The sequence below is a fragment of the Coccinella septempunctata genome, chromosome 4, assembly GCF_907165205.1.
Source record: "Coccinella septempunctata chromosome 4, icCocSept1.1, whole genome shotgun sequence".
Classification (NCBI taxonomy): domain Eukaryota; kingdom Metazoa; phylum Arthropoda; class Insecta; order Coleoptera; family Coccinellidae; genus Coccinella; species Coccinella septempunctata.
In genome coordinates, this window is record NC_058192.1 from 13,785,661 (window position 1) to 13,800,980 (window position 15,320).

Genomic DNA, 15,320 nt, shown 5'->3' on the forward strand with positions numbered 1-15,320 from the left:
CCTGAACACTCTTCGTCTGTTCCGTTTGTCACTTAGTTACATATGCGATTCGATGAAAACATAAGTGCCTGTGACAATAACTGTTATTTTCAATCAATTGTTAACGAAATCTGGTACATTTTATCAGCGAATTAAGAAGGTAGTTCTTAATTCGCTTCTTCCAACACCTTTTTTTGATGAAATATCCTGGGTACAACAAACGTTCATAATTCCGTAATACGAAAAAGACTTTTTGCTGACAGGAACAACCCCAGTCCACGTCCAGCTTTTCTTATAGGGCAGTATATACAGGATGAGTCAACAGTGATCGACCGGTGAATAACTCTTAGAAATTTTGGGCTACGAGAATTACTCAAACTTTGGCGAAATCGACTGTACTCAGCGCATAACATTAAATTATTTTTGACCTTATAGGGTGGTCCGCAAGGGGTGAAACACGATATCATCCCGCTTTTTTTATGAGAATAGCCAGATTTTATATCATATTCTGAAATTTTGGTTTCTGAATAACTCAATTGTGCCTTTTTGATGTAGGCCAATATTTCCGACAATTTTCATGGTCCCAAAGTACATTTCTTAGAAAAAACCAGAAACGAACATTTCTTCGAATGAAAATGCTGAATTATCAAAACAAGAATTTATTTTATAACTGTGAAATGTGAAAAATTAAAAACAAACAGTATTTTATATTCAGTCCACTAAGACCCTCAGTCCGAAGTTACTGGATTTAAAAGCTGATCCGCCAGTTTGAGAACAGCGATTTTGAATTTTCTCTTTTTCGACTCGTTCATACGTCTGACATCCGGGAGAAGACTGTGCAAGAAAGCCAAGTCGGGATCCAGAGGATCGTGTCTATGCGGTAAACTTTCCTGTTGTGGATTGTTGTTCGGGGGCTGATCGAAAAAGTTCATGCTGTTGACGTCCACCCTCTCTATCGAGGATGTTCTTTTCCTCTTAGTATTCGATTCGATATCTCCACTTTGCGAGTCTTCCTCAGATTTTTCGCTATCCGCAGATTCTACTTCATCGGTACTGTTCTCGTTGTCGCCTCCCTCAGTATCTTGCGTGCCCATCGACCTCAGTTTCCTCCTGGGTGGTTTCAAGAAAGGATCTAAGAAATTGAGGTAGGGCGCCAAATAATACTCTTTGTGCTTTCTCTTGGACCCTCTCGGAATATTTGCTTTATTTTTGCCCTTAACGTACCTTCCTCGCAAATTTCTCCAACGATCTTTGCATTCAGGTGCTGCAACAAGAAACAGGATTGAGTAACTTTTTCTATATATCTATGTATGTATTGTACAATTTGTATTTTACTCCCTAACATAAAAAAACATAAACAAAAAAGTTTCGATTGGAAATTTTGGGCAAAATATAAAATGCCAAACAAACAATGGTAACAAGATCTACAAGGTGTTTCTGAATTGATGCGAAAAATTTAGGAGGGTGATTTTTTGGACAAAATAAAGAGGGGTCTTTAAAATCACTTTTTGTTCAAAACCTCCTCATTCCATGTTACAGCTCTTTGATGTTAGGGTAAAGTCATTGGCTTTGTTTTATATCATGCAGTTTCTTTATAATAAGCCTGCTTGACTTTTCAACGCATCGTTCCTAACAAACTGTGATACTATGTGGGGACTCCAAATATTATTTTATTTTTGTAGGTATGATAAAAGGAACAAAGTGAACATTTTTCAAAAATATTTGATAGGTTTTAAAAGACAAGCTGTTTGTTTGATGCAACAACACACACAGAAATGTTTGAAAATAGTTCGTGAATATTGAAAGTAGCTATGTATATCTCTTTAGCTAAAGAATGAATTCAAAAATTGAAGAACAATTCTTTCCCTGTCGGACAAAGTCTTTAGATTCTCATAACTCTTATATGAATTTGATGAGACTTGTCCTGGTAAAGATCAAAATAGGTTTACCCTAAAAACGAACATGATGGTAGACTTTATTCTTCAGATCGATCACATTTGTTTTTCTTTGAAAATCCCTAATCATATGAAAAATAACACGAGCGAATGGCCTAGTACAGGCAATCTCATAAAAAAGGAAGAGGAAAAAATTCGTAGTGTTCTATTTTCAGTAACGATATGTAGAGCATCAAAACACGACAAACACGTGTGATATGGGCTTCAACCAGGGGCAGAATTATACGGAACTAGAAAGGGTACCAAATAGCATCCACCTTTTATTTCAATTTTCGAGTTTATACTTGTTACATTTCATTTTCGAATGAAGAACTTTAGCACAATGGAATTCGTTTATGTTTATCGTTCGGGAGAGTATACTAGACAAACAAGTTGAAGTCAAATAAATATCGACTTACCTTTTTCCTCCATTATCTCTGCTATCTTCAACCATGCCATATCTTGCATTGCCCGATTGCTGTACTCCGAAAGGTTTGTGTTATACAAACAAGGGAATTTTTTCACCACCTGGCAAAATTTTATATTGAACGTTGGATCTTCGTTCATGCTCATTATGCAGATTCTGTTCGAAATTTACGGCGTTTCCAATGAAGGTCGATGAAAGGACGCAGCGTCGATTAGACGTTGAAATGGCGAAGTCAGGCACCGGGAGAGACGCGAGGCGTGAAACGGACGAGAGTGTGCGCGATCCGGTACGCGGAGCCCAGAGGATGGGAGGCAAGAGAAAGATCCAGGATGCCGCAACTCTTCGAATACTTCGACCAGTTCATGGCGTGGATTGTGCCTCGGGCGGAGACGGGTTTCTGTCGGACGCGACGACGCGACGTAGGACGTAGGTCGCAGCGTGCTCAGAATTCAACAGCTCTTCCGGGCACACAGCAGCGGCGCTAGCACGTTTTTTTCAGGCACAGTTGTTCCATAAAGTGTCCACAAGAGTTTTGGGATCACTACGAGAATATATTGAAAAATTCTGAGTCTACTATAGAACCAAACAAAATTTCAATGTCAAAATATTTTATTACCCTACATATTCTCCTCTTAATTGGATACATTTATTACAGCGAACCTGCAACGTCTTAAGACCTTTCAAAAAAAATGTTTCTTCTTGCTCTGCAAACCAGACCTCCACAGCTATTATTACCTCCTCGTTGGAAGGAAATTTTCGACCTTTTAAACTATTTTTCAGTTGAGGAAAGAGATGATAGTCGGATGGAGCCAAATCTGGTGAATAAGGGAGGTGTTCTAGTAATTCAAAACCTAAATCACGAGTTTCTTGCATGGCAACATAAGATTTGTGTGCAAGGGCGTTGTCCTGCAAAAACAAAACACCTTTGGATAGCTTTCCGCGTCTTCTCTCTTCAATTTTTTTCTGTAGAGTGGTCTGTAATATCGAATAGTAATCTCCGGTTATTGTTCTACCCTTATCCGAAAAATCAATCATGATTACTTCATGGCAATCCAAAAAAACTGAAGCAAGAACTTTTCCAGCAGATTTTTGGACACGAAACTTCTTAGGCCTTGGAGAACCAGAGTGTCGCCATTCCATCGATTGTTGCTTTGTTTCTGGATCGTAGAAATGTACCCAAGTATCATCCATAGTAACAATTCGATTCAAGAAGTCTATATCGTTTTCAAATCGAGCACAGATCGAACGCGATGCTTCTACCCTTGCACGCTTTTGGTCAACATTCAAACATTTGGGGATCCATTTTGCAGCAATTTTTCCCATGTCAAAATTGACGTGAACTATATGATATCCATTTTAGCCCAATTCGACGGTCTGATAAAATCATGTCATGGACTGCATCCCCCGATTTCGGGGACTGACACAGAAACAGGCCTTCCCGATCGGTCGTCATCTTCAATGGAAAATTGACCTCTTTTGAAGATTGCAGTCCAATTTTTCACCGTCCCATAAAAGGGACATTGATCACCAAGGGTATCAAGCATATCTTCGTAAATCTGCTTACCTCTTAACCCTTTTAAATAGAGGTACTTGCTGATGGCTCGATACTCCAATTTTTCGATTTTCACAATTTCGGTGGACATCTTCTTTCTTTTAATTTATTGCGTTACTCTGGTTTACTTTCTGAGCTCAAACTTCACACTGACACTTCTAATGAATCATTGTTCGTTGCTATGGTAACGCAATATTTTTTTATGCATGGAACTGATCTAGGCTAACTAGATATCAATACATCCTCGTATAACTGCAATATTGATCAGAAAATTCGTACCATGGGTTCTGGTCACCGAATATTCAAAATTCAAATATTCTTTTAAAAAAGTAACCCCAGGCTATACCGGAAACAACAGAATACATTCTGTTGACCCATCCAGTGTTTTATGCCAGAATAAGAGAGTCTATTAAAAGACGAAGATTTCAACAATGATTAGGTACTTGAGTATGGACTCAAGTACCTAATCAATTGAACAGTTTTTGATTTAAGTTAATGAAGATGGGTCATCATTCTAAAGAGGTGACTAGGTTGTTAATTTCGACAAATCAATGTAAAAAATCCAGTTGACTAATATCAGATTTTCAATGATTCGATGGCAATTTTGTTTTTTCGAAGATCTGCTTTAGTTGAATGTACCTATACTCCTATACCTCAATGTAACACTCTCTGAAGGTACCATAAAATACTGGGAGTGCCTTCCAAATAGGAAGGTAGCATGCTGCATCCGGTATATCCAGAAGTTACTGCCCATCCCTGTGTACCACGAATATTCGTATCTGAAGCTGGATAGAAAGTCAATATGTATTTTGAGGCAGGTGAATAATAATAAAAAGGATCCGGCAATTCATCCTGATTTCGTTGATGAAGGAGTTTTGCTGCTCTGACGAGGTCAAATAAGGCCGAAACCATGGTCAGCATCTACGCTTTGTCGACGAAATCAAATTTCTGGTAATACTTCGAGCGATGGTAGTTTGTTGATTCGATTTAGATCGTAACATTTGTTGATTTAATCATCTGCGGATGTTATGCATCTGAATAAAATCGTTTAATTTATGCAATATTCATACCTTTTGGAAAATGGTGGTTATTACGTATTGCATTAAATATTGACCCTGTAGGTGCAGTTTAATGAAATAGAAATTTTCAAACTGTTCTTCGAGAACATTATAAATGATTTAATTATTATGAAATCTTATATGAATGCTGAAACCATAATGGAATCTGCATCATGACTACAACTAATTCCAAAAACCTGAACCGTTGATTGAAGTATTCAAGTATTAGTTATCAGTATTTAGATATTATTAATTAGATATATAGTGTAACTAACTAATACCTCAATCAACGCCTGAACAAATTGAATTATTCGTTGCAACTATATTCGATCAACGTTTACTTACAGCGGGTTTCATAAAACTTTGATTGCCCGATCAACGATTTAACAGTGACTCGATTTCTAAAACGAAATCACCTGAAGCTTTTCATTCCTGAATATATGAAACAAGTAGCAATTGAGAATAATTGAATGGACGTATGAACATCATAATTTGATGCGAGAATGATATTCTGAATGATTATGACTGAATAATCGGATTGAAACCAAATTGACGTCTATTCGTCATTCAAGCGTTGATTCCCCGCTTTATGGAACCCGGGGTTAGACAGTCTTCTTTTTGTAAGCCAAGAAGCCGGAAGTTCTACACCTTCCCACATGATCAATAATTTGTGTCAGAGGCTTTTTGAGAGCCTAATTCTGAAGTAAAAGGTTGGAAGGAAACCTCTATGTCTTCAAAAATGGTGGTGGTAGAAGATTAAATAAATTACAAATAGGTACCTAGCCTGAAATAAAAGCCTGTAAATTTTATCCAACTTGAATATATATGTAATTTTCTTCTTCAATCTATTGTTTCACTCCATTCAGATAATGGAAGCTCTTTCTTCAGTAATGTTGAATATAAAGAATGTAAAGAGGTCGATTCTTTCATAAAAGCATTTTTCGAGAGAACCAGATATTCTAATCTATATCGGGACTGTGAATCATGATTCCGTTCCGAGAGTTCGGAAAATTATGAAATGGCAGCTTCCCTGAGAGAGAAAATGAGTGAAAATCAATAACTGCTCCTGCTATTGAGTCAGAAGTAGCAATGAGAGCATTCATTCAGAGAAAGTTTCATGGAAAATATTCGACAGAGCAGAATTAGTGGAGCCACCTAGCAAATATTTTCGAAGTTTCTCTTTTCTATATTCTTTTCAAAATTTCTCTCACTGAATTTCGATGAAAAAACGAAAATGGATCACGTTCAACAATAATCATTATTAGATTTTAGCAGTGAATTACACCTATCAACCTATCTGAGTTGAGTGGCCAAGTATGATCCACCGGTAAATGAGTATTTCCAGTTTCACATTTCCTTTATGAACCGCAGACGTTTTGTAAAATTATTTCGAAATATACACGGAGTGACTCACTATTCTCGTAGAAAATGAATGTTCGTTTTGCCAAATACAGTTGGGGAATGACGAGAACGCTGCATTCAGGTTTCCAAGAACTAAAATAAGAAATGAGTCAACAACATTCCCTAACACCGAAATCTGAAGATGAATAATAGAACGAAACACATTCGTTCCATTGGGCACGTTTATTGATCTGTACAGACGAAGTGCTGACCGATACAGAGTTTGAATATGATAATAGATGAATCATTGGAAATGGAAGCACTCATTCAGGTAATCGTGTGGAGATAAATAACGACTGAACGTCAAGGGCATCGAGAACACACATAGAATTCGTAAAAAAATGAATCATTCTCTTTGTGACCAAACAAGCGAGAATAAATGTGGTGCTGACATCTGGTGCTCATAGTCCCATTCAAAAGAGTAACTGCAGGAATCTTCATATCTTGAGACCAGTTTTCGCTATTCGCCACAAGATGGCCCACTCAGTGCTACTATTGTAGAAGGCTGAAGAAGGAATGAAAAAATTCTTAAAGCGAGGCGTTGAATAAAGAGTTTAAATAGAAACCATTATCAGTCTATTCCCTAAATAACAATAGATATATAAATATATATATGTATATAACTTTCATTTAGGTTGGTTTGATAGATAGCATCAGCATATTTTGATTCTTGCTCTTGAAATTTAATTGAATTGGAATTTAGATTATCTGGTCCTACATAATGAAAGACTTCAACACAAGTTAACCAAAATCATTATTATACACGAAAATGTTATACAGTGATGAAAGTGCCAGTGGGTTAGAACGTGAGCTATTTTAGTTGAACAGTAGCACAAAAATTTTTTTGATGTCCAATAGACTCAAGTATGCTTCCAATATGACGAGTAGAAGACGTGAAATAGAAAACATTCAACATATTTGAAAATACCAAAGGGATTTAGGTATTTTATTCGTTAGTTCGCTTAGATAAAGGGATGTATTATGAAGTGCTGACTCTGTCAGCACCTTCCCTCATATAATTACTCGTTTTGGAAGTCGACTCTTGCCAGTAGATTGTTATTTACAGTTTAATCCCAATCTGGTACTCATCATTATCGAAAAGTATTGAAGGCTGAGATAAAAGCCCATATACAGCTTAAAAATATAATGGTAAACACATTTGCCTCGATAAATGTATCCCTGATGAGATTATGACGCTACTTTGAGTGTTGAAATGTGATTGTGAGAAAAACGGCTGGAAAAACTCACCTTTCCTTATGAGCAGACTAGTTACACGTCTTAAAGCGTCTCTAGGGGATCTTTGGAAGAACTTTGGGGTTAAATTCGGAGGAAGAGTAAGCGGCTTTCTGTTAGATTCCCAAGGGTTATGGCCAGGCGCCATCCTATCCAAATGTTCGATCGACACGGGTCTTCTATTCCTCTGTTTAGGATACCAACCTCTTCCAGGACCTCCTGCTAGTCGTAGCAACTCCGTACCAACCACAGCCTGCTCGAAGCCCGTAGAATTGCCTCTCCGATATCCACTTGTCGATAGACCACCAGAGGACAAATTACCGATAGTGTTTAGACTCCCTAGGGTACTGCTTTGTCTTGGAGCCGTGTTTCTGCTAGGTATCTCGGGTGCACGTCTATGAGGAGTACGAGGAATATCACAACCTCTAGCGAAAATAGGCGTTTCCGGCAAGCTACAAGAAGTTTGAAGATGCATTTCTTCTTGAGGACTTTGCGAGGCCCTCTTCTGAAAGAACCTTCGTTTGGAATCCTGTAATTCTGTCGGTAAGGTGCGGCGTTCACTCGGGATATTTCTGTTAGAGGAACTAAAAAATCCACGTCTACCTCTATTGTAGTTAGCGTCCATTGAACGTGTTTTCAAACTATTCGAAATTTGATCTCTATGAGGAGGCACTAAAGGTGGCTCTTTACCGTTGGGCAAAGAGTCTGGACTGTGTTTTTGGCTCAATTGGATAATCTCGGAATACTCATCTTCATCTTCCTCCACTGGAGACGGCGGCAAAGGTGGAAATTCGTGCTGCATCACTTCTACTCTCACTGGAAAATCAGCTGAAGTTGAGGTTGGCAGTGGTTTCTGCTCTCTTTCTCTGTGAGCAATCAGCATTTCTTTAGCACTTTCGGATTTCTGTATGCCACTCCTTCGGGGGAAGGGCGATCCTCCCTCAATCAACAGTTGCCTGTAGTACTCTTCATCTCTCTGTATCTCATTATGGCTGCTCGACTTCATTAGATCATTCGACTTCTGTTGTCTATCGTCGTTCTTACAATCTTTAGAATTTTTAGCAGGAGCTTTTCTCTTCGCCCTTTGTTTGTAGTGTAGGATGGAATCGACGCCGTTCAATATGAATTTATCGTTCTGTACTATTTCGATATCGCGTCGCTCCAACAATTCGGTAATATTCTGTTCAATTTTTCTAAGAGGGGAGATCTCAGCGCTTTGTTGGGAGCTCTCTGCATCCTCCTCCTCTTCTACCGTTACTCCAAGCTCTCGTCTAGGTGTCGAATCTTCAGCATTCAGTGAGGGTAGAGATACAACACGAACAATTGGAGATGATGCAGGGTTAAATTCGTTAGCACATTCAACAGGTGGGGCATTATAACTGTCGATACTACCTTCTCTTATCAATGATTTGATATTGTCGAAGGTGGTACTGTGTTTTCGGAACTCGTTGCCTTGCTTGCTACGGGGGGTGCTTGATCTAGAGCTGGATAAATCAGCGGACAGTCTCGAGGGGGAACTGCTAAGTTCCTGGCTCAAACGTCTCGAGTTATTCAAGTCTAAACTGTATCTAGACTTGGGAGAGTTGAGCTCTTGACTAAGGCGGGATTGTGGATTGCTCAAATCCACGCTATATCTAGAAGCTGGGGTGTTCAATTCTCGACTGAAGCAAGAATTAAGATCTCCGCTGAATCTGGATACTGGTATGCTCAAATCCGAGCTCAGTCGGGAGTTCAAGGAGGAATTCGAGGTAACTGTGCTACATTGATTAAGTAGTGCCTTTCTATCTTTCTTATTCTTCCTCACGATATATGTACTTGTGCCAGAAATATTCAGGTTATTGAGTTCTGCGGGAAGATTTATATGATCGTCGGAATCAGAGAATGGCGAAGTGACCTCGTCTTCGGTTGTGCATGGCGGGGGATCGGGCCAGTCGTCCAATTCCTTAATTTTATTAGGTATAGAACTTGTGCTAGAAAACGATCCTGATTTTTTTCTTCTTCGACCGATAACTTTTGTACTTCCAGGCGTTAAGAGAGATTCGTCATCCAGAGGAACTTCCCATGCTATGCTAGCTCTTTTATTACAGTTCGGGGGTGGTGGGGGAAGCATTTCCTCCAGAGAGTCATCCGAGAAATGCTCGTCATCCGCCAACTCGCTAAGTGGACGAAGACCGGGTTCGTCCAGATCACTGGATAGGTTGTCCTCGCTCACTCTTCTCTTCACTTCCCTGTGCCTTTCCAACGCCGTCGGTACGGTTCTTGGTGGTACCCTCGTTGGGGATGTAAGTGGATATCCTAAGTGTTGGAAAGGTAAACTACCGAACCTATACCCAGGAGGCGGAGGCGGTGGGTTCAGGGTGAAATCGTTATTCTCCCATCCATATGGACGTTGGTGGCGAGTTTTAGGCTGAAAAGTACAGAGTCGTAATTAGGAATTGATAAGTATTGTCGACAATATAGTTTTTAAAGTAGAAGCTGCTAAGAAATTAGTGACTTGAATAGTCAATTAAAATGAAAAAAAAACAGGGTCTATTTAAGCATGATTTTCATTTTAGTAATCACTATCACAATCATAGTGATCGTTATTTCAATGATGAAGACTGATAGTGATGCTGATACATAAAGACCCTTAGTTGGACAAAATCGAATTTTCGTGATTGTCAATCCAGTTTTTTTGTAAAAATTTTCAGGGGACTAGTTTTTATATAAAGTAGCTCAATGTAGAACGGAGCTTAATTCATATGGATTGGTTTTTACTTAGACAGTTCAGGTAACTTAATTTTTCTTGGAATTCTCTACGGACGATTAGGGTTGAATACACCTAGCCGAGTAGACAAAGACAATTGGATCTGAACTTCTTTGCTTACCAGTGTTGTTTGCGTAGCACTGTGAATTGGGTCAGGCAGTCCATTAACCAAACTGGGACTTTCACTGTTGTTCTGGAATTTCTGCGGCGGAGGAATGGTTTCAATTCTAGTTGGAAGTTGCGTAAGCGGGAATGATCTGTTCTTCGAATTGTTGGTTTTTGGTCGGTGTACTGGTGAAACTCTGAAATATGAATATTGAGGTCAGAAGAGTGGAATTCAATGGGGTCGGGACATTTCTAAAGGTGCATGCATAAGGAATTTGAAAAAATGATTTGAGTTTCTTATTTGCTATATGGAGGGAAAATGTATAAAAAAAGATTTCATGAAATTATGAACACTCAGCTATTTAACTCTTTGTATCTAACAGAATAGGTGGCGCAAGGTAGTTGTTTTGTCGGAATGTAAAAAAAAAGATAATTCCTTTCCTCTCTTTTTCTATAACAGTAAAAAAATGATTTATCATTGCTCCGACCACTGTATGTTATGAAATCCTTTTTAGAGTTTTCTCTATGAAATCTTGCCACACCTGCTTCTTCTATCGTCTAGCTCTTGAATTTTTCAAATGCACCGCGGAAAGTATTCAAAATCATTCTTCAAATATGAGGTTTTAAAATTTAAATCGCTTCGTCTCTAATTTACGATTTGGCAACAGCGCCTACTAGAAGAAGAAAAGAACAATGGCTTGTTTATAACATAACAGCTGTTGATTCACAGCCATCATAAGGCGTGTACTCAGTAGCGAGCCTCAACAGCAACCGGCCATAAAAATTCCCTGAAATTTTACGACCTTCCTCGTTCGTCGCAGACTTCATAGACAGCCATCTTTGTCTATCTCATCAAGATAGTGCATTTGTTGTTCTATATTATCAACGCATATTTTAGTCGATGTTGCCAACTTGTGCAATTGAAACGAAACACTTTAAATTTTAAATACCCATTTTCATTTTTCATTTTTAATTACTTAAAATAATTTTTTTTGGAAAACGGTTGAAATGGTTTTTTCAAAATGTGACGTTTCAAAGATATTAGATAACAAATACATTATTTTTGTCAGAAGGAGTATTACCTATTGGGGAAGCAGATTTAGAATGACTCAGTTCCTTTTTTCATGAACAATGAAGGTCAAGTTCTAATATGTATCTTAACACTTAAAGTAACGTGAAGGAGAACAACTTTGATTACTTACTTTGGTAAGAGAGTGGCAATGAGTCTCTGGGCTTCTTCTGGGGGCGGGGGAAAGTCATCGTCGGCAGGCGGATGGATGGGAGAGAGGCAGGCAGTCTCATGATGGACGGGTACTTCTGGCAGAGGTTTAAACGCCAGATTGAATTTCGGTTTTCGGCCGTTCATGCTCATGTAGCCATCGTCCTCGGACTGATGGCCCAATGATGGACTTTCGTCTTCTGGGGTTGTGGACGACACGTTGCTACCTGTTGAATTTTGGCTGAGTTGACGTAGCTGAGGCGTTGAGGTCGAACTGGTCAGTTGTTGGATCTGAGAAAGTTTAAGGAAATTGGTAAACGTTCACATTTTTCAGGACTTGGTTATGAGAGAATAAGCTCTTACATCGCGATAAAATATTGATAGACAAATTTGTAAACAGATTCATCACAAGAACTTTTGGGAGTCCATATTGATGAAGAACTCAATCATTGTATAAATGTCTATACACGCAACGACGAATTGCAGTCCAGGACTCTCAATGTGAACTGAAACTTCAAAACATTGTTATGCAGTTGCACTGAAGATCTACGTATCTTTAGTCCTGGACTGCAGTTCGTCTGTGCTTGTATAGGCACTTTTACGGTCATTGTGAAATTGGTGTCAAAAATACGTTCTGTTATCTATAAAATCAATAATTGAAGATACAGGGAGAGTCAATAGTGCCCAATCGACACTAGAACATATCATTATTCTGCACTATGCAGTCAGTTAATGGAGTTGGTCTACAAATGCAGATTATGAAAAAATAAGAACTTTTATAGCTAATAAAACTCCTTAAACGGTTGGACCTCGAATCTCCAATATGCTGTTCGAAGAAATTGAAACTTTTCCTTTGCTTTGTTTAAAAAAAAATCAAAGGTCTCATATCGGGATGATAAAAAATATAACATGATTGAATTTGAGTAGTTTTTTGTTTCTGTTTCGTTTCTTTCTGGGACTACTGCGTCCACTCATCATGAACTATCTTCTTTGTTCAATTCTCAATATCCTCAAAAAACACAGTTTCTGTTTTTACTAGATATAAAGCAATAATTATTATATGCCCTTACAAATCACAGAGCCAATCGCTTTTCTCACATAAATTCTGAAAATAAGTGGATGGTTGCATCGAGTAGAAGGGGGACAGAGAATTTTAGAAGCTCAGCGCATAAATCAAAGGATTTGCACATTCAAGGTACTTACATTTTGCACTTGATTCGCATTTTCCACATCGTCGAACTCGGAGAGCACTCGATCTAACAATTCTATTGAACGCTGGACATCATCCGTGCCTCTGTAACAAAACGATTTCGTGAGATTCAAGCCGGCATAACCGGGGGAGGATGATAGAAAAATGGATAAGTGGTATGTACTCTTGAATTCAAATAGTATATTCCCCTATTACTACCAAGAATCAAGATTTGCGGAGTTCCTCAGTAAGGTTTTCATGTCTTCTAGGGAAGGTTGAATCAATATAATGTTTTCAATGAATTTCAGATTTGTAGTTTAAATTTGAAATACAAATATGAATAACTATATGTATGCACAACCCACAATAATATGCTGATCTAGGATGACATACCTCCGAAATATTCTAAAAGTTTTAATAGAAAAATACAGAAGTTAACATTTCCAAATCAAATTACCTACACTTTCCAATTCTCAACTGACGACGATATACAAACGCATTATCTTCAAAAGTATGCTTCCCCTTGTTATCTTTCATTGCAAGTTAAACCTGTTTTGCCTTTCAATTCATCCACAATCATTAGACCTGGTGATTGGTTGATTGCTATCGCAGTGGTGGCGATAATTCTTCAGAAATTTCGATATGGATTCAGAAACTTATCGGAAGAATAGTACTTGCAAGCTTAATTTGTGTAATAAAGAATAAGTTATAAGGAGACACCGTAAAATTCTCATATTTTCAAACCCATTATCTTAGCATTATGTGAAAGGTGTGTATTTGTGAAGCCCAAAGAAGTCAATCCAATAATAGAAACATAACACGAACGTTGTGATAGACTTTTCGAAACTAACTAGGAACCATATTTCTAGACATATTTTATCTACTGAAATCAAATGATATGCTTTGATAACTAAGACATAGAAGGATATTTGAATTTAGTTTTTACAGTTTTGCACTCTTACTCCCAGGAAGGATTTTTTGCAGCAGATTTGGGTCATTGATGAAAAAATCGTGATCAAAATTCTTCTAATGCAGATTACGACGATATTTATTTATTTATTTATTTACATTATAACTAGGATTGAGGTAAACCTATAAATCCAAAAAATATAAATCTACAATTCTGTAACTAACAATCGTGAGAGAAGAATTCTAACTTATAAAACAACACAAAATCAGAGCAAAATGCGCATTTCATCCAACCTGTTTTTGAAGGCGTTCACCGAGGCAGCCTCCACAACTGTAGTCGGCAGACGATTCCATTGATTGAACACTCTGTTGAAAAGGATCCTCTGTCTAATCGATGTTTTGAATGGTTCCTTCTGTAGCTTGAAGCGATGACCTCTCAAACTATTGGTGTTAAGGCGATACATGTTTTCGAGTTCCTCCCCAAAGTGGCCATGTACAGCACGAAATGTGAAAATGAGATCACCCCTGGCCCGACGCTCTGCAAAACTGGACAGACCAAATATAAGGAGGCGATCCTCATAGGACGGTCGCTGATATGAATATGGCAGGCGTGTGGTCCAGCGTTGAACGGATTCCAGTAAGTTTTCATCGTATTTGGTCGACGGCCACCACACCTGTCCAGCGTACTCCATAATGGGGCGAATATATGTTCTATATAAGAACTTCCAAGTCGGAATACTGGAGTTCCTGAAGGTCTTAGCCAACAAGTACCCGACCTGCCTCGCCCTACCCGCAACTGCTGCCACATGGTATGACCAGCACAAATCTGAATCCACAACAACTCCCAGATCAACATGGCGAGTCACTGACTCCAGTCTACAACCGTCGATCCAATAGGACAATTTTGGATTATTTTTGCCTATGTGAAGTACACAACACTTGCTGACATTCAGTGGCAACATCCAGGCAAGGCACCATTCCATGAGGATATCAAGGTCCCTCTGGAGGAGATCACCCTGTAGAAGAGGAAAGCCGTAGAGTTTAGTATCGTCAGCAAATGTAGAGATGAAGGACCGAATAAGTGGAGGCAAATCAGAAACATATAAAACAAAGAGGATGGGTCCCAACAATGATCCTTGCGGAACACCCGATGTAACCGGTTTCTCAGTGGTGGAATAAGCACCACCCACACGTACACGAAACCTGCGATTGCAGAGAAAAGACTTGAGCCAGCGCAACAGTCCTCCTCTAACACCCAGATGCTCCAACTTGGCGAGGAGACGCCTGTGAGGCACCTTATCGAACGCCCTAGAAAAATCCAAGTATATCACGTCAACAGGTGATCCAGAGTCCAAGCCTTAGTCCATTCGGCAACGCACGAGAGGAGGTTCGTTGTTGTGGAGCGTTTTGGTACGAACCCGTGCTGAGATTTTGGGATCAACTCGTTATCCAAGCAGAATTGTTGCAAGTGGTCGCTTATGATCCTCTCCAGAACCTTAGAAACAGCAGAAAGTATACTTATGGGGCGATAGTTAGAGGGATCTAGTTTATCACCCTTTTTAAATATG

The 15,320-nt window shown here is 38.8% G+C and overlaps 2 protein-coding genes across 2 annotated transcripts in view; both read right to left on the reverse strand.

The window, feature by feature from the left end:
* LOC123310726 overlaps positions 1-15,320 on the reverse strand; it is a 274,289-nt gene that overhangs the window by 21,976 nt on the left and 236,993 nt on the right. Inside the window, exons 4-7 of the mRNA XM_044894357.1 lie at positions 12,858-12,948; positions 11,638-11,945; positions 10,452-10,632; positions 7,600-9,991 (exon numbers count right to left, since the gene is read on the reverse strand). Of these exons, the coding sequence (XP_044750292.1) occupies positions 7,600-9,991; positions 10,452-10,632; positions 11,638-11,945; positions 12,858-12,948 (2,972 nt within the window). The remainder of the gene's footprint in view (positions 1-7,599; positions 9,992-10,451; positions 10,633-11,637; positions 11,946-12,857; positions 12,949-15,320) is intronic.
* On the reverse strand, positions 623-2,660 carry LOC123310728. Its single transcript, XM_044894359.1, has 2 exons — positions 2,333-2,660; positions 623-1,243 (listed from the first exon to the last, which is right to left on the reverse strand). The coding sequence occupies exons 1-2, from the start codon at positions 2,484-2,486 to the stop codon at positions 708-710; spliced, it is 690 nt and encodes a 229-aa protein (XP_044750294.1). The 5' UTR covers positions 2,487-2,660; the 3' UTR covers positions 623-707.

Coding starts and splice junctions, on each gene's coding strand:
- LOC123310728 (XM_044894359.1), bottom strand. CDS start 2,486: ATGAGCATGAACGAAGATCCAACGTTCAATATAAAATTTTGCCAGGTG. Junction 1,244..2,332: donor AGAGATAATGGAGGAAAAAG/GTAAGTCGATAT, acceptor TTCTTGTTGCAG/CACCTGAATGCAAAGATCGT.